The sequence below is a fragment of the Lepisosteus platostomus genome, chromosome 6 (assembly GCF_059453375.1).
Source record: "Lepisosteus platostomus isolate fLepPlt1 chromosome 6, fLepPlt1.hap1, whole genome shotgun sequence".
Lineage (NCBI taxonomy): Eukaryota > Metazoa > Chordata > Actinopteri > Semionotiformes > Lepisosteidae > Lepisosteus > Lepisosteus platostomus.
Window position 1 is genome coordinate 61,710,145 of NC_142616.1, and position 18,822 is coordinate 61,728,966.

Genomic DNA, 18,822 nt, shown 5'->3' on the forward strand with positions numbered 1-18,822 from the left:
AGCCTTCTGAAAAGACGGTACTGAAGAAGGTTAAGATTCTTAATGCTCGAAAAGTGCATAAAACAGCCACTACTTTAAATAATCCTTATTGAGGTATGCACGACTCAACAAAAATGAACTAATGTTAAGGTGTAAATAAAAGCACAACCAGTCTTGTTTAGAGGTATTGGCAATGTCAAAGCTGACGTACAGTATGCAGCCGCATGAAAACGAGTTAAAAAAAGGTGAAATCAAGAACAAATAAAAACACCACGCAATCATCAATGGCGCGTTTCTAAATCTGCAGTACAAACGTTTCACTTTTAAAACTTTCCAGCACTTATTTTAAAAGATAGCTCCTTTGGTCTAAGTAAGTCGTCGTAGGAGTAAGCCTTTGCCTTTAAGAAAGTTTTATTAATATGCCATCTGAACTACCGAGTACTGCATTACAGTACATAACAGCGGTTATTAGGTTAAAATCTATTATATTAGGTTTTCCTATCAAACTATAATCTCTTTAAAACAGGCCACTTAACTGTCAGAGCTCAATCCAGCTCTGAAAATACTGGATAAACTGGATTTCAGATATTCAATAGGCTGAATTCATAAATCTATTAAAATCTATTAAAAAACAGGAAATACACAAGGAAGATATATTTTTGTTAAGAACAAGAGATTTCATCCCAAACTATCACCTACCCTTAGGCAAAAGTGCATTTAGGACTGGAACACAGGAAAATGTTCAAAACAAAAAAACAAAACCTTCAATATTGTTGAAAAAGATTACAAGGCACAACTTGAGGATAACTCCTGGATAAATACATATCACAATGGGCTGGATGCCTTCCTTTAGTTTGTAACATTCTTTATCGTGAATTAAATGATTCAAGTAGTATCACATCTTCTGTACCTCGGCAAGGACCCAAAACCCAATTCAGTTTTCACTTTTACATATTGTAACTTTATTTAGAACAGGATACATGTCATCTGAACATCATAGCAAGATCAGGTTGATAATAACAGGCATTCACGTTGTGAATGAATACTTAATTGTTCCATGACAGAGGGCTTAAAACATTCATAACATTTACTGTAATTGACCAAAATACAGAAAAAGACAAAACAGGCAGCTTTTAAATGAACATTAGGTAGAGCTCTATGAAGTCTCTATAGCACTTGCACATTTAAAAATCTACCAACATACCCTTAGCTATTTTGGCTTCTTTTCTGATGTACCCCCTTGATAAAGGCTTTGGTAGATATGGGGATATTTTTTCTTTAAAGAACAAAAACCAATGTGGAAAAAATAAGTGCCAAGAGATTCATAATTCGGTGAATAAAAGCATTAAAACACATTAAATAGTGCTTCCATTTAGCCCAACGATGCCCACCGAACGCGTTCTTTAAATAAACTAGGCTGTGACTGCAGTCAAGCTATTTTCACACACAAACTAGAGAAACCTTTTCCTCAAGCACACAAAACAGTGAGCAGTTTTGTAAATGTGGTACTTTTGAAATGTATTCTGGAATGTAAAAATACTACCACATCTACCAAAGACTACAAGTTTATCTTCATATAAGGATCCTAAGCTTCATGACAGTCAGGAACGATATGTGCACTGATGGTCCTTCTGGAAAGAAGTGTAGATATCTGAATGGACGAAGAGAATCCTGAAGACCGCTTAGAAGACATCAGTCTTGGCCCACCTCAGAGCGGTTCCTGGCCAAGACGTCAAAAAAGCACTAAAGTACATTTCTAAGCATGTCCAGGCTTAAGGCTTATAAAGATAACCCTGCTGATTAACAGACTTGTCCTGCAAAACATCTCTAATCTGTGACTGACACTAAGTGTGTCTCTATGAAGTGATGACTTTTTGCTGTTGCTTAAAATTACCTGAGAGTATTCAAGTGCAGTTTAAGCCAGTCACAGGACATTACAAAGAGATGTTATTTAACAAGACAGCCGTTAGTATCAGCAGGGTTTAACCTCAGCAGCCTTTCTGAGTTATATCAGCTCCTGACCGCTTGGTAATTTCCATCGTGGTAAATATCTGCAATAGAAAACGGGGAAAATCCATTTGATTATCTTTTAACAAAGACCTATTAAAATGCACTGAAAGGAAAGAAAAGCTTAGTATTGCTTAATGTTGCCATCATGGAGGCAGTGCTAGAAGTGGGGGTTATTCATTTATGACATGTTTTTTCAAAATTATTCTTATGCTCAGATTGAAAATGCTTTAATATTGATTTAATTTTCTGCAGAAATGCCCCCAAATGATCCAATCTGAAGGGCAAAAGTCACTTTGTAGCAGGTCTGCTACAAAACAAAACAAGGAAATAAAAGTTCTTACATTTTATGAAGTTTTGATAATAGCTACAGATTAACTGTTCCAGCAAAATTTGACCAAATTCTAAGTAAGAGGGGAGATTAATACTTTTAGCATGGCACTGTGCTTTAGGAACAACACCTTACATGCAAAACACACAGGACTGAAGAAAAACCCATTACCTCAGCACAGGTTGGATGGATGCCAATGGTGTTATCAAGCAGTTCTTTGGTAAGTCCACACTTAATTGCAGCACCAAAGCCTTGTGTCACCTCTCCAGCATTGGGGCCCAGGTAATGGAATCCTACCACACGCTCCTGAGGAGAGAGAGGCATGAAGAACATCAAGCCCAGGGTAGGTCATTCAGTCCTTACAGTGCATAGCGGGCTTAGGATTGACACTTCCAAAGACATTTTGATTAGCAGCCCCCATTTTGGTATAGAGGAAAAAATACATTTACAGTATGCCCAGTAATTCTACTATGACAGTCATACAAAACTGAAAACAATCTGTAAAGATAAATCAAGATATTTAAATTCCAAGTATTTCTATCAGGCAAAACACACTCAACCCTTCCTAGAAGCAGCTTTTGATACAAACGAGGAAGTTAGAAGACAACTTCCTTATGCATGTCATTGCTGTAATGTTAAAACATGAGGATATTAAGACCTCAGGGACACTTGGACAAAAGGAAATTTGTAACTGAAGAAACAATACCCTCCTCAAAGCAGCTCTCATGGTCTATTCGCTTGCATCTTTGATACACGTTTCTAGCACTCCCTAAATTCACGTTTGTTGTATTTTGGAATAGTTCTTGAGGTAGAAAAGCCCCTACCATGATTTCATAATTTAGCACGTTTTGCATTTTTGTATACAGTTAGTAATGAATTAAATCTGTAAACTGTAAATGTCCACCAAAAAACAGAGCAGGGAGGTCTGTCTGAATCGTGTTAAAAGGTTTGAAAATATTGTATTTATCATCCAAGTCAAAATTAAATATACTGAACTGATAGCTGCCATTGACGATAGATCCTATGGAATTAAAACGGTATTTCCTCTTTAAGAGCATACATGGTTATTGCTAGAAGCTGCACTCACATTGTCCAGTTTATTGCAGATAATCTTGGAGTAGCATTTGTTGTTGTCCCTCCCCGGGACTGTGCATTCTAGTGGCCAAAACAAGCTGTGGTAAACCTACAGAGACCAAAGAAAAAAAAAAACCCACAAAACATTAACTGAGGCACATTAGCGATATTCTGTTCCATTATGTATTCTACTGAAGTAAACGAGTAACAGAAGTGATGAGGAACTGCAAGTTTAATGAAATTAGGCGTTGAAATTAGGTAATAATTGTTCATAACCGAGAATGCTATGCCCGCATGATTTCAACATTTTGAGCAAGAAAGAAAAAGCTACAAGACGGCACTTAGTGGAGAGAAGATTGATGAATGTAATTAGCACACTTTAAAATAAAAACAAATGCAGTTCACAAACAGACCAGATACAGAAGATGCTCGCTCAGAGTTGACGCTTATCTCTACAATGCAGATATCGATGGCCCAGACTTCAAGTTGCCAGGAACTCAAGTCTCTATCTGCACTTTCAAAATTTGAACAGTATATAAAGTGAGCGTTTTGTTTTATAGTAGAAAAAAAAGGAATAAAACTGCAGACGGCAAAAGGAGGACAAGGACAGTGCTGCTTATTAATTCTTTCGGCATGAAACAGTTTTCTGGCGTGGTGCACTAAAAACATTATGCCAAGTCATTCTACAGAGGAAGTTATATAAAGGGAAAATCTGTTCCGACAAATCAAGATAAGGTAGATCTTTTCTTAGAAAAAGGCACATTCATCCCTCAGTACAAAGCAAACAAGCCCCAGTATGACTGGACTAAAACAAAATCTACGCTGGTTGAAAACGTTTGGCAGCACGAACTGCTAGAGATTCAAACTTTGTTTAATGATGAATGAATGAAATTGATACTTTGCTCCTCTGTCATTGGCTTTCTTTGTTCTGTTTCCGAAACAATACAACAAAGGAAATCTGAAAGTCGCATCTGCTAGATCTCGATCATGCGCACAAGGAACTCTAAAACTAACCTCAATGTTTTCTTCCCCATACAGTTCGATGGCCTTCTCCTCTGACAGGCCACAGCAGCCATATTCCAAAGGCGTAAAGACTGTGGTCGGAACATTGATATAATCACACTTAAAAAAAAAAGAAGAGAGAATCAACTTAAAATACTCTTCCAGCCTTGGTTAACATTTTGTAGAAAATGCCCAAATGGCATTAAAAAGTGGATGCTCATGACAAAATAAAAGCTTAGACTTTCATATTCTACATTCATATTTAATTAACACTGAATAAAGAGATGACACGTAAAAAAAAATCAGCATAAATACTGTCAGGATTTTAGGTTTTAAAGCATGCTGGTAGCTTTACAAATTAAAGACTGGTGATCACACCTTAGTAAGCCAGGTCTTTCAAGATTATGAAGTGTGTGTTATGTACAGGCAAACATCCTATACACGTATCGGCAGATCACTAATGGTTAGCCATTGCAGCAAGTGCCAACACTGACTTCAGAGCTTTCAAGGGAGAAAAAGTTGAGGAAGACAAGTGCTGGGGCAGCTCACAAATCTTTCACACACTGGGTAAGGGTATAGCCAGTGGTTAAAAAGTGTCTTACTTTCATTGAGGAGCCCCCATAAAGCCTTCTTGCCAAAAGTTTTCCAGCCTGAATGGCGACTGGAGTCAGTTCCCACTTGCCCTCAAGAATATCCCCAATGGCATAAACGTAGGGCACGTTGGATTGTTCGTTGTCGTTTACTGGAATTTTGCCATTCCTGGAATAACAAATTACGGGATATATTAATTCCACCACATTTCCTCACAAATGTTCATCCTTGTATGCGGATATGTTTTTCACAAGGAAGAACGCCACATGATGAGAAAAACACATTTAGGAATGTTAATTGAGAAGTTAGGAATAGGAAGCTTTGGTATAACCCTCTTGGTTAACGGCAGACCACCAGGCCCGCGGACGAGAGAATAGTTAACCCAGAAGTGGCTGCAATAGTGGAAATGAGGTGGAAGAAGGATGCAAAAAGCTGAAGCAAGAGAGAGGCCAACAAGGATATATAAAGCATAGGACTTCCGGATGTTATACCATGGAGAACAATGAGTTAGAGTAACAGGCATGAAGACGTCATTGGTTATAGTCATCCCTCACAAACTCCAGCAAAAAAAAACCTTATTTCCTTCCAGAGTGTTGTTTGGCATGTCATGAAAGGGACAGGAGTTGACCAAGTGAATTACAAAAGATAAATCCACATGTCAAAATACAGAATTGGATCAATTAGTGAGAAATATTTGGAACATGCGATGAAAAAAGAACTATTTTCGGGAGACGGCATTCCAAAACCTTGCGCTTTGCAGAGCATTTGTTAAACAACATAACCAGGCTTGCCTCATTTCAGAAGTGAAACACCCTCCCTACAAGGATCAGATGGGTAATAGCACATGACTTTTTAGTGGTTCAACACAGTGGGGGGAAGCAAAAAGGTCTCAAGTTCCAGTCCATCTCATCATGAGTACAGATCAGTAAGTTGCTGTGGCCATTTTGTATTATTGATCATGTATCTTTTTCCAAACCGCTGTGCAATTAGACTGATCGCATCTATGCTAGAGATCAAGTTCTATGATACATTTGTTTGAACTGATGAAACTCAGAAAAAATGACCAATACTAATTTAATGATTTGGATTTTATCCCAAAGTAGGAAAAAAAAAAATACTAATGCATATATAAATCTTTTAAATATTTTCTAACACATCCACACTAGTAAACTAAGAAAGAGCATACTGTGTTTACCTCGTCACAGTAACTATTTTTGATCTAAATAAAATGCATATGATTCTTGCAAGTAAAATAACCATGCACCATGGAATTTGACCTTAACAACATTACAATCCTGCAGTAATCTGCAGCATGTCAGAAAAATCAAAGTGTAAAAGATCATGTGGTCACTCTATTACTGCTTCAGCAAACCCACCTCCACTTAACATCCAGACAACATCAGCTGAGTTGTATTAAAGAGGCTTCAGGGGCAGCAGTCTCCTCACGCACGGGCGCTTGGGCAATTACTCAGTCTCCCCTGCTGCAGGAGCTCCTGCCCCTGCAGACTGCAGATTCTGCTGAATCACCGTGACCTCTTGGAAGCTAACTGCTTTAAAGGGACAGTGTCCCTTTCCTCTTCTAAAGGGGATGAATTAAAAAAAAACAACAACTCACTTTTCATTGACTTGAACTCCAACTTTATCCAGACCGATTTTGTTGGTGCAGGCATCGCGGCCAACAGCTATCAAGACCTGCAAAAAAGGACACCGTTTAAAGCCTCTACTGAAAGTGTTAAGCACTTGAGATGTTAAACATTACCCACAAAAACCTAAAAGTACTTTGAGTCTATATAGTCTTACTGGTTATTATTTTTGAGAGGAAACCCAACATCAGCCAATGTCCTTCATTATTTCTATATGCCTGCAACATTACTTTTACCGACATTACTCTACCGTTCTAAAAGATGGAAAATACTATTATAATTTAACCATGTCTGACTTGGGCTGATTCAGGCTTAAAATATTGACCAAAGAGAAAAAAAAATCCTTACAGTGTTGTATTCTCCTTCAATAACTTCTTCACTTTCTGTAGACTTTGCAGTCACCTTCAGTCTGCCTGGAGTGCCTTTCTCCAGTTCTTCCACCTTTTGCGTAAAGGCAAGAGAAAAAGTTTCAACATTAGCTAAAAATAAAACATGCCAAACATCTGATATAGAAGACAGAGGGGGAAAAAAAAAAACTCTGTGCCAAGCAAAATCTTTCATTTCCTGCTCAGCCTGTGCTTTGGGTCATCCTACAGTCTCACAAGCCAGCTCTCCACACGAATGAACCTCTACTTGGAAGCATCCAATGGCCTACCTTAATGGGGACAAACTTCCTGATGAACTTGACCCCGTGCTCCTCCATGTAGGCTCCTGCTCTGTTCGCCATGTCCTGGTCGAAACCCCGGAGTAAGATGGAGCGCACCATCACGGTCACATCCAGCCCAATTCCTGCCAGGAAACCGGCACATTCCAGGGCAACGTAGGAAGCACCAACCACCAGCGTCTTCCCGGGGCAGTGGGGCAGGTAGAACAGATCATCACTGCAAACACAAACAAGACACCTCAAACAGAGCTCTCGCGCAGCTCGGCTTTCCAAAGTGTGCTTTTGCTCTTACAGCCCACATATGCGGCTCATTTGTCTTCGTGGCACTTCTGCATTTAGCAACACCAAGCTGGAGGACTTACAAGTGCAAAAGCACATCTCCTGTACCAACAGCTTCCCTACAAAACATCACTCATCTTCTTGTATTGGGATTTGCGATCTGCAGCTCTGATATGCAGTTTGTTTCCAATCCAAAGACCACCTCCGCTTTGAAAAAAAAAAGATTAAATCATTGGTTTTTTTGACGTTCTGCATTTTAAGCCAGCTAACACCTTGCAAGTTATGCCGATAAGAAAATTCTTTGAAAGATTAAATAGAATAAAACAAAAAACCCACAGCTCTTATAGTTGTGTGATACACTGTTGTTATTCCTTCTGGCTAATTCCATTATAAAAGTTACAATTCCCTGCTGGGGTTTGTATCACATAAACACTAATGAAAAGAAATTTTGCAATGCCAGCATCTCTTTACATGCTTCCATAGATGGAAGAATATCCATCTTTATGAATCTCTCAGAACTGTACTCCTGGCAATACAATTAAGGACATTTAAATAAATGGATGGCCAGGTGTATTATAGCATTAAATATTTTGTTTCAAGGTGACCTGAAAACCTTTAACTAGGTTCCCTTCTGAAGCTACCGCTGTAAAGAGATCTGATTCAATGAACTGAAACATCTCTTTTCCAAGCAAATCAAAAGGTGATATCTGCCAGAATCAAAAGAATCCATTCATAAAGCTCTCATCACGATAATGAAAAAACAAATAATGCATGGGATACCACAACATGAATATTCACACTCTACTCATATTCCTTGTACAATAGGCCCAGCGGGGCTGCTTGGCACAACTAGCAGAACATGGCAAACTTTTTTTTTTTTTAAATCGCTTTAATACAATCTTGGAGATTAATAAGAAAAGGCATTGTATGCAATATCTGACAGCTTTGAGCAATACAATTCATTTTCTCTTTTACAAGTGCAAACTTGCTTCCCTCAAATTCCTTTAGCCAGCAAATTTAACCAGCTGCAGATGAACAACCGATCATGAGAATTGGCAAGAGTACTGAAGAGAATGTTAATCTCAGGTTATAACAGCTGCCCATCGATATGCATGCATTGACAACGGCAAACCGATCGGACTAAAATCGGTGACATTCCCATACTTAATCAAGAAATCATCACGTACTACCAAAAAACCAAACATGGTTTGTCCAAACTGCTTATTTGGATTCAGGAGCTTCTATCAGAGCTGAGGCCGAGAACGCAAACTCCCATCCGGACGTGCAGCCATCCAGACATAACCAGCTCACCTGGTAATGCAATATTCTCGGTCTCCTGGGATGCCCAGATACCGAGGTCGCTCTCCTGTTGCTATCACAAAGTTTGCTGCTGTATGGAACGTCTCTTTGCCACGCTTGTTTGTAGCCTGTGGGAAAGGGAGCATTGATAAGTTCAATTTAATAATAGACATTTTAAAAAAACACATTTTGTGGAGAAGCAATAACTAGTGGTGTGGATGGATTTTTCCCCAGAAAATCCATCATTGAACATAATGCTGATTATTGTAATTTGAATATTCCTTTCTCTGTGCTGTTAAATGAGGTTTTCACCTCAGCTCTCAAGTACTCTGTAATTAAAGAAAAATATTGCCATATTGACTTCATTACCTTTATTTTATGTGGTTCCACAAACTCAGCATATGAATTGACATAAGTGACATTCTTGTCTCTTAGATCAACTCTGTAGCCCCAGTTCAAAGAACCAATGTAACTGGAAATGGCTGTCTTCATTGTGTCCCAGTTGTGCTGGACTGAAAAAAAAAAAGAAAAACATTTTGAAGCAGATTTTTTTCTCCCATATGCTTCCATACTCTTACAAGTCCTACTAAGGGTCATGACAAGGTTGCTTCAGGAGCTCATGACTTCCCGGAATGTGTGAAGACTGCCGAACCAGGAAAAATCTGACAGAGCCCTACATGAAATTGTGTTTAAAGTGGTACAACACACTACGAGGCATCTGTGTCTCCTATACTGCTGGAGGGAGGAATGACAACCTAGAAATACAGATCGGATTCCCTTATGCTGAGCGACTGAGGCCTCCCAGAGAGCACTGAAGGGTAATGGAAGAGAATGACAAGGGTTAATAAATGTGTTTGTACCAGAGGGAAAAGGGCTGATGGCTTAGAGTAACAGCATTTTCAGTTAAATTAGACCAAATCAAAATCTAAAAATAATATCTTTAATCCAGTGTCACACCAAAACCAATATTTTAGACTCAATGACATTTAAAACACTTTGCAGATGACTGTTTAAAATTGTCTACAATACACATGAATAATAAAAACTGGGTATATAAGCAAGTCTGGAAAACAGTCTTCAGAAACAAAATTCTACAGCCATAGTGATAGAGCTCACATCACTACTTTGGGAAGGCATTTTTTTTATTCTAAAAAAAACTATTTTAAGCTGCTTCTAGGTGAGTGACCACATATCTTCTGCTACAGGATGCATATTGCTCTTATTTATGGTTAGCCGATTTAAAAATATCTAGGTGTACTGTGACATCCTTTCCTTCCAGACTTGAGAGGCTTCAACTCGCTTTGTCCATCGAGTTTGTGGTCCCAAAAAGTCACCCACCTTTCTCCTCGTACTCCCAGCCAAAACTGCGCGAGTCCTTAAGTGCTGTTCCAAGAAGGGCTGCCTGATGCATCAGTTTCTTAGGAATGCAGCCAACATTCACACATGTACCTCCCAGCCCTGGGGGAAGGAGCAAACCTCCAATAAACAAAAAAACCTACAAGCGAAGCTACAGTATGAACAAGTGACAAGGCTCCAATTAGCAAAGTCTTGTAAGGGCACTTTAGACAACTGCATAGAAAGAAAAATAAATCTGAAACCCGGGCGTTAAAAATACCACCCTTGTAATAATGGACCTAGGTACACTGTTTGAACGCCAAAGGATGCATGACAGACATTGTTTAACATACAAGATAAAGATGACCGAACATTCAAATAAAGTGAAAGCAAACTGAAACAAGGCTATTCTTACCCCAGGTTGTCCCTTTTGGTGTTGGAACAACATAGTCCAGGACCATCACCTTTTTGCCTAATGTAGCTGCTTCCTGTCAAAAACAAAAAATTGCATCGCTTATTGTTACATCCCAGTGTGTGGTCTATGTGTGTTTGTTGTTATGTTCCACGCTGACTTTGATTGTTCTCCCTTCCCCATTGGCCCACCATTACTCTATTGTTTCTGTATGACATCATCTTCAATTAGCTTCTCGACCAATCACAAGTCATCTTATCCACTATAAAACATGGAGGTTTTCAGAAGGAAGGGGCCTTCCGCTTGACTTCGGTCCCGCTCGGCTTTGGTTTTCGCTTCGGCCTTGTTGGTTTGTCGTTTTTCTTTGTGTGTGCGCGCATTTTCGTATAGCTTCGGCTTTGTTGGTTTCTGTTCGTCTTTGTCCTTCCGTTTGTTTGCGTTTATCCTTGTTTCACCATTACCTTGCCCAAAGGTAATGGTGCATCAACCTCTATGTTCTTTTATACCTTGATCCTTGTCTACTCTCATTTGTATTCGTACTTCACTTATGTATTTGTGTGAACTTTTGTGTACAGAGTTAGTTCAGGTTGTTGGGTACATTTTGCACACACGTAGTTGATTCTTGTATTAGTCACTAGTTTAGTACGGGTGCCATTTGTCTTGTATGGTTTTGGGTAGTCAGTAGAGGTTAGCTAGGGTGTTGAAGACACCAAAGACCATGTGTTTCGGGTTTTCTTTTGCAGTCAGGTTAGCTTTCCCTCACTTTTCTAGCCAGCTCTATTTTGTTTATTTTCTTTGGTTTGGCACCACCTTAGTTCCCTTACCCCCTGTGTTATTGTGTCCAATTACAAACCAGTCACTTATTCAACTTAAAATCATCACTTTTGCACTGACCCTTGTTATCATGCTTCCTAGTCCCTAACCGTCAAAATTATCCTAAATGTTACACCCCTTTACCCCTAGACACTTCGGGTCATAACACTTATCCATCCATTATTTTCCATCAGCTTCTTCCAATTCAGTGTTGCAGTGGAGTCAGAGCTGATAGGCAACAGGCACTCGGCAGGGTACGTCTGTCCATCATGGGGCACACACTCACACCAGGGCCAATTAATCCACCAGTCTTTGGCATGTGGGAGGAAACCCACGTGAACATTGGGGAGAACAAAAACTCCATACAGGTAGCACCCCAGCTGCAGAGGCAGCAACGCAGTATTTGTTAAATTACATGATCTTTATTGAAGTCAACTTCCAAAACAATAACAAGTATGCAAGACAGACAGTGCAGAGTTGCAACTTGTGACACAACCCAAGATTGGTAAATATACCACGTTGAGAACAATAAGGCACAGCAAGGAGAACAAACGATGTAAAGGACAAGAGCAAAACTCAAGCTTCAAATCTGAACAGATAAAGCAAGCAGCAGGTCTTAAAGAAATAGCTAAAACATCAGAGCTTCATTTTCTTTTCAGTATTCTAAACATTCTTCATCAGTATAGCTAACGTCTTGGTTTTGCCAGTCTTATTAGGAAATAATCACCGAGCATCTGGGAAAGAGCCAAGAATCTTTGGAAGGTTTGAGAAGGCGGGAAGGACTTCCATTTTCTTTTAAAAGAAAGAAACACTGCATTTACTATAGGGGTCCGACACAGGTGGAGAAGTGTTGCTGGTAAAGGACCATTCCTCACCTTTGAGCACGCCAGGCCTCCCGACCCCCCTCCGATGACAATGAGGTCATAGTCATACACCTCCGTGCTGTCCAAGAGTTTCTGGAGCATTCCGTTTTTATGAGCCTAGAAGACATCCTAGTGGTTAATATCGGGGTAAAACAGCTTTACATCTAAAGAAAATGTCAGCATATAGTTAATCAGTCTCTGAAAGTTATTTGTTCAGTGAAGACAAAGCTGTCCATATATGCCCTTTGAAAGCTGCAGGATATTCAGCTTGTTTTGCCAAAGGTCTAGCACAGGGCTATGAAAATATGCTTTGCACTTCCAGTCAGAGCAAAATGCAGAACATTTATCATCATTTAAATACATCCATTAATAAAATTATTCTTAACCATCAAAAGCTAAAGTCTATATGGAAATCAAGACCTAGACATTGTAATAACAGCTGTTAAAATCTGGGATTGCCAACCCTGCTTCTACAGTATCCCAATCCAGTTAACACTTAAACATACCACAGTTATGAAGGACAATACAAAGAATTTGGGGCAAACTATGGTATTTTTTCCTTTCTGTGCAAATGCACGCATTAGCGAATATCAGATTTCAGTGGAAGATTTCCCTTTACTTCCTGTTGTTGCAAATGTAAGCAAGAGGTTTATCTAACTATAGACTCAACTGTGCCCATGTACACAGTGCACAAATTAGGCTTTTGTGCACTCATTTCAAAGAAATGAAGTAAATCCATACTACACCAAGACCATAAAAATATGGAAGGTATGAAGAATCACCGCCTACTGTTTCTTGTGCTAAATTCAGTTCCACTTAAGTCTCCTTGTCCTTTCTGGGGATTTTCACCATTTAGCCTGAAGCAGTCCATTTGATTGATAACCATTGAGTATTTTGGGTTCATGTGGTCTAAGTTCTTATCTGGCTGAGGGGGGGGGTGGAATATCATTTGTCAAGTAATTTCTTTTCACAAGCACAACACAATTAGGCACTTCTGTAGAACCCCTGAACCCAGGTTATTTCCAGCCCCACTGCTGGAACACTGCTGTTATGGGATTATCAAGGACTGCAAGTGCACTAATCAGACCTCTCTATCGGGGTGGTATCATTTATCAAACATATGGCACCCATTGTTTCTGAAAGGATAAGCTTAACCATCCTGGCTTCTGCAACTATCAAAAACAAGTAATTTCAACTAAAGTCTTAAAAAGTACACTCCCAAAACCTTCAATAATAGAAGGAAATTAAAACAGTTGAACACACATTAAGGTTTAATGACATGCATTATGTAACCCAGTGGTCTGAGAAAGTATGTAAAAAAAAAAAGTATCTAAAGGCTAATGTTTTTATACTTGGGAGTGTGCAAAGATATTTAATTATACATATTCTAATCCATTAGAAGTGAATTTACAAAGCTATATTGCAAATTAATTTATGCAAACAGAAACTAATGCCTTTTAAGCACAAACTGAACTTCAGTCAAATACCTCATTCTATCTACTGCTATTAAATAGCTGACAACAGCATTTATGCCCTTATCTCAAAAAGGATGTTGGAGGAAGACTCAAAACCAAAATGATTCATCTATAGTAAACAATGTAAGTTTTAAAAAAGGCAAAGATCTGCTGCAATACGAGGGCTCTTAATGTTCGTAGATCACACATACATTTTAAAAAGATTTTAAAATCAAGTTATTTTAACTTGATTTAAAATGAAATGTAAGAGTAAGCAATGACTCCACACTTAACAGTAGTGTGCATGTTGAAGAAAGGAGATAACTAACAAATGTGCAAACCTATCCTGTCCAGGGTTCTTCAATACCAGAGTGGGCTCCACAAGCAAACTTCACAACATTTTTCATTTGTTGGAAAACAGTCAGGGAGTGTCTATGCACCCACATGCCATGTGATGCTGTAGCTGTGGTCTACACCGTTTCAATAGTCTTCAAACATGGACTGAAAACACCTTTGGCTCACAAGCCTAAATAGACATTGGAAAGTTTGCCTCCCAATGAAATTCCTGCCAAAGCCAAAATATGTTTTTAAAACAATCCTGTTCACGAAAGGCATAAAGGACTGGATCTGGCTATTGGGTTCAAGTGACCAAGGATATTTTTCTCTAATGTCCACCTACCATTAGATACTGAAGAGTTTTGTTGGTGCCCTCCACACTAATCTCTGCCTAAATTCCTATTAGCCTACCCTGAACAGTTTCGTAAGACCTAGGAACTTACTAACTCTTGTGCAACACAAGCACTTCTGATTCTGACAACTTGCTCAGTGTCCCAAAGTGAGTTTGTTTCATCCAACTGCCCACAGCAGAAATTCTATTAAGGAGGCAAGCTTTTAAAAAGTATCACCCGTGCAACTGGCTATTGGCCAAGACATTTTGTTTCTCGTTTTATTAAAAGACCTTCATTTATTACCCGTATTGTCTTGTCGCATCCACCCACGTGAGTTTTATTCACAAAGACATTTGGGACTGTATTCTGCCCAGTCATTTCCAACAGCACCTCCTGGAAGTTGCCACCCTCATCTGAGAAAAACAAACAAACAGAGTCATGCTTTACACAATGGGTATTTAATCCTGGTTCCAAAGCTGCAGTGAGTATGCAGAATTTCTAGGTTTCCTACAAAACACCAGCAACTGATTAACATGATCAAGTCTTTAAATCAATCCAGTGAAAAATTTAATTATGGCTGTCAAAAACTGGGTTGGAATGAGAACCTGTGGTCAGACCAATCCTCCAAAATCATGACTGGAGATGCCCTCTTATACTACTGTCTTGTAATAAATTCTGACAATACTTAAGCAGATAACCAATAAAAAGTAAAGTTAAACATGTCCTGGAGAACAAATAGGGTATTTTTACATGTTCATTCAGAAAGTTTTCAGCCATGTCTGAAAGATTCAGTTGGAAACAACATCAGAAACAGGGGAATTATTTTTTGCACTAGAAAAAGTAGAGAACCTATCAATTTGCATTTCATAGATCTTCAATAAAAATATTTAAGTATCAGTCACAAAGTATACCTGACAAATTAGAAGTAAAAATCCAAGTAAAAAAAAAAAGACAAGACTTTGCAATTCATGTCCATCACAGTGGGGAAAAAAAAAACAAAATTACAAGACTTTTAAAATATTTAACATTTTCTAGGAAAAACCAAACAGTAAGAGAAACATGAAGTACTACATACTCAAACTATTATCGTCATAAAAGGACTTAAGGAAAATGAGTTATATTTCTGAACGGCTGTAAATGGCGATGGAATGAAGCCAAGCAGCTTCCCGAGAATGATTCAGCAAATTTCTTGTTGCCTGAAGAAAGTCAACAGTACTCTCAAATGTAAAACATTAACACTTTACACTGCGGAGAACAATGTTCAAATGAAAGAGGAGGAAACATTCATTCATTTAGAGAAGCAGCAGAGCAACTGCTCAGGATATATTAATTTTGTATCTTTAAAACACCAAGTAATTTTTTGGATAACCCTTTAAATTCACCTGAATTTAGACCGGCTATTACTTGATGAACCTATTTTAGCACATCTTTCTGCAAAATAGAGAATTTTGCCCTGAAATAATGCCAAAGCTATCCCCCCCCCCCCCATTTTCCAAGCAAATGAAAATTAAAGCTCTTAATTTAATTAACCAATAAAGCAGAGGCTACAAACCAAAAAAAAACCAATACCTGCATATCCTGCCTATTAAGCAATTGTGGCAAACCAGAAAAGTTAATCACTTGTTCTGCTGCGCTCATTGTAGCCCTTATCACAATCCAGGAGTGGCCTTGACCACTGCCCCAAAGAAAGTGACTTCAGAGAAGAGGAGGTGAAACGCTCATGTTCCGATCCCAGTCACTCCTGCCTAATCATGTGTTGCACTTTAAAAGTAATTTCTGCATTATTCTTTTAAAGCAGGGGCTTTAGACTTGGATCCTGGAGTACTCCAGTTTGCTGGTTTTCATTCCAAAAGAGATCCCAGCCTCTTAAGTAACATGTAGGGTACTTGTTTACTTAATTAGATCCCTTTTAGTTTTTAAGTTCCTACAGGTCCTAATACAGTTAAGTATTCAGAAACCCACATCTATTAAACTGACCCCTCCCCTCAAAGTTATTTCCTAAATTAATGTTCTGTTAAATAACTAATAAAACACTCAAACCATACCATTTTAAAACACGAGACAGGCCTTCCGTAACACTTACCCATTAAATCCAGCTCCACTGCATTGAACGCTACGTTCAGGTCTTTAAAGAGACCCTTCACCTGTCAAGCAAAAGAAGCGAGTTGTTAAAAGAAACTGGTTCTTAGGGATGGCTCCACACGTATTCATACACTTGAAACTATGAAATCAGTTTTAATAAAAGACTGTATTTGCAAGAAAGACCTCGCATCTCTTTTCAACACAAGTTTTTAGGAATGGACACTTGTTGACCCACATCAAGACAATTGCAGTGATCCTACCAGTCTAAAGCATTAAAAACAGGCAAAAGGCTTATTATTTCCTCCCTTTGAATCTTGCCTTTACCACCCAGTGTAATTTAATTGCAGCACAACCAACAATGAAGGTGGACAAAAATACTGGATCAACTTATCTTTCCAGAACGGTCAGCTTTGGCGAGTCCTAACTTGAGGGAAGGGTTATGAAGACATACGAGACACCTAGGTACTTTAGGTCACCTCCTGTCTTTTCTTGGAACGGTAGCATTGAAAAGGCATTAAACCTTAATATTTTTTCGAAACGCTGTAAGAAAAATATTTATCTCCTTCCTCGGTGCAGTATCAAAAAAAAAACCGCACTTGCGCAAGAAAACTTTGAAAGTATTGTGTGTGAAACGCACGTTAAGCAAAACAGCTGGCGTAACAGCGTTTCAGAAACTATTGCAGAACACGTCTTTCACAACTGGAACAAGTCCATGGTTAAATTTCCATTTGGATTTTGAGATGCCCATTGCCAGACAATTTTCTTTAGTTGGGCAAAACAAGTTACACGTTGTTTGGTAATGGAACTCCGTATACTACAGCTTTTGTTGTACACCAAGCTTTATTGGAAAAGCACAATCACGAACGTTTTAAAACACACACGACACCCCTGACTCAATCGGATGAGACGACCTTCTTTGCACGTTGAAAGATTTACAGCAGTTCCTGTTTCGCAATGCAGTGTCACCGCAGTTTGATTAGGAACTCTGTACCATCAGTCTGGGGCAATAGCCTTATGCTAGCGTTGCTTGAAACACAACTGAACTACGTTCAATGTTTGGAGGAAACAATCTTGATATGCCCGATGCACCTCAGTAGGAAAGGTTTTCTCCTGAACAGTGAAAACGACGCCTCTTAAAGTGACTAAGCAGGATCTAAAAGTTAAGCTAAAAACTGCTGTTATTAAAGAGTAGGTGAATTTAAGGTTAGTGTGGAGGGATATGCCATCGTATTGTTTCTTTGCCAACATCTCAGCCGTGCATTGTAACAATACCGGCAGGTACAACATTTACAGAAGACTTCAGACGTCTACCGAGTGTGTCCATTCACGTCGTGACAGCTGCTGCCATCCGTGAATCACAGAGCAAAGTATGCGCTGACTCAGTCGTGTATTAAGTTTCACATCGCAACAGGGGATGCGTCTCACTACAACACAACCCTGTTGTAACCACCTCCCCAGTATCTACGAAAATGAATAACGTATTCTTTTCATCAGAAAATGCTGTACCATTTCAATACGTTCACACATCAAAAAAACAACAACTTGTACTTCCCTCAGGGTTAAGTTCAACTACGAACGTATTATTGCGAGCAGGAAAAACCAAATTAAACGAGTTTGCAATCGCAGTAACCCAGGCAGACTGACACACCCGCATATCTCCTTTAGTGGCAAAGGTGGTCACAGCTGAGCTACAAGAAACCCATTTCAGGATCCCCGAACTCCCTTATAAGGCAGTTCGTAACCCCAAACTGAACGTGAAGACAACTCGACAAAAGATCGCACATACCTTGACGCAATAAGGGCAATAGCTCTTGCTGAAGACCAGCACCTGGTTTGACTCGATTAACTTCAGGATCTGGGATTTGATCACATCCCGCCCCGAACCGTCACCCGTCGGAGGCATGGTGGAGCGAATCCTACCGGTCTGCTGCGAAAGGAACTGTGGTTTCACGCTGAAGTCGAGATGGATCGACAGACCTTAGGGGGCAAAACGAAAATAATCTTACTATAGGATCAGAAAGTTCGTCACCATCATAAACTGCGCTGCCCCAACCTCGCCATCTTCAGCCCCCGGCTGTAACCCCGCGAAATGCTTCTGCGCGATTCTTATTCTCGCCGTGATGGGCCTGAAGGGCGGTCAAACGAGTGCCTGCTTAGATGTACATAATGTCAGCAATTGAAAGTTATTATAAAAAAAACGAATTCGACCAATTTAAATTAATGAAAAAAATCTACGTTACAACGTAACACTTTAACTTATTTATTTGCGATTTACGTATTGCAAAGACCTTCAGGAGATCTATAAGGCCGCCTAATCCTCGCCAAC

The 18,822-nt window shown here is 39.2% G+C and overlaps 1 protein-coding gene across 2 annotated transcripts; it reads right to left on the reverse strand.

Annotated features, from left to right (window-relative positions):
• Window positions 1–917: 917 nt before the first annotated feature.
• txnrd3 (thioredoxin reductase 3) lies at window positions 918–18,609 on the reverse strand. 2 transcript variants are annotated; one of them, XM_088636762.1, is made up of 16 exons: window positions 18,283–18,609; window positions 16,498–16,558; window positions 14,718–14,827; window positions 12,305–12,409; window positions 10,620–10,692; window positions 10,208–10,327; window positions 9,239–9,381; window positions 8,882–8,997; window positions 7,283–7,508; window positions 6,976–7,068; window positions 6,600–6,676; window positions 4,996–5,152; window positions 4,406–4,513; window positions 3,405–3,500; window positions 2,489–2,623; window positions 918–2,030 (listed from the first exon to the last, which is right to left on the reverse strand). In XM_088636762.1, the coding sequence occupies exons 1-16, from the start codon at window positions 18,397–18,399 to the stop codon at window positions 1,962–1,964; spliced, it is 1,806 nt and encodes a 601-aa protein (XP_088492888.1). In that variant the 5' UTR covers window positions 18,400–18,609; the 3' UTR covers window positions 918–1,961. The 2 variants fall into 2 exon arrangements, with proteins under 2 accessions (XP_088492888.1, XP_088492889.1); XM_088636763.1 differs by lacking the exon at window positions 18,283–18,609 and adding an exon at window positions 16,973–17,026.
• Between the last annotated feature and the right edge of the window lie 213 nt (window positions 18,610–18,822).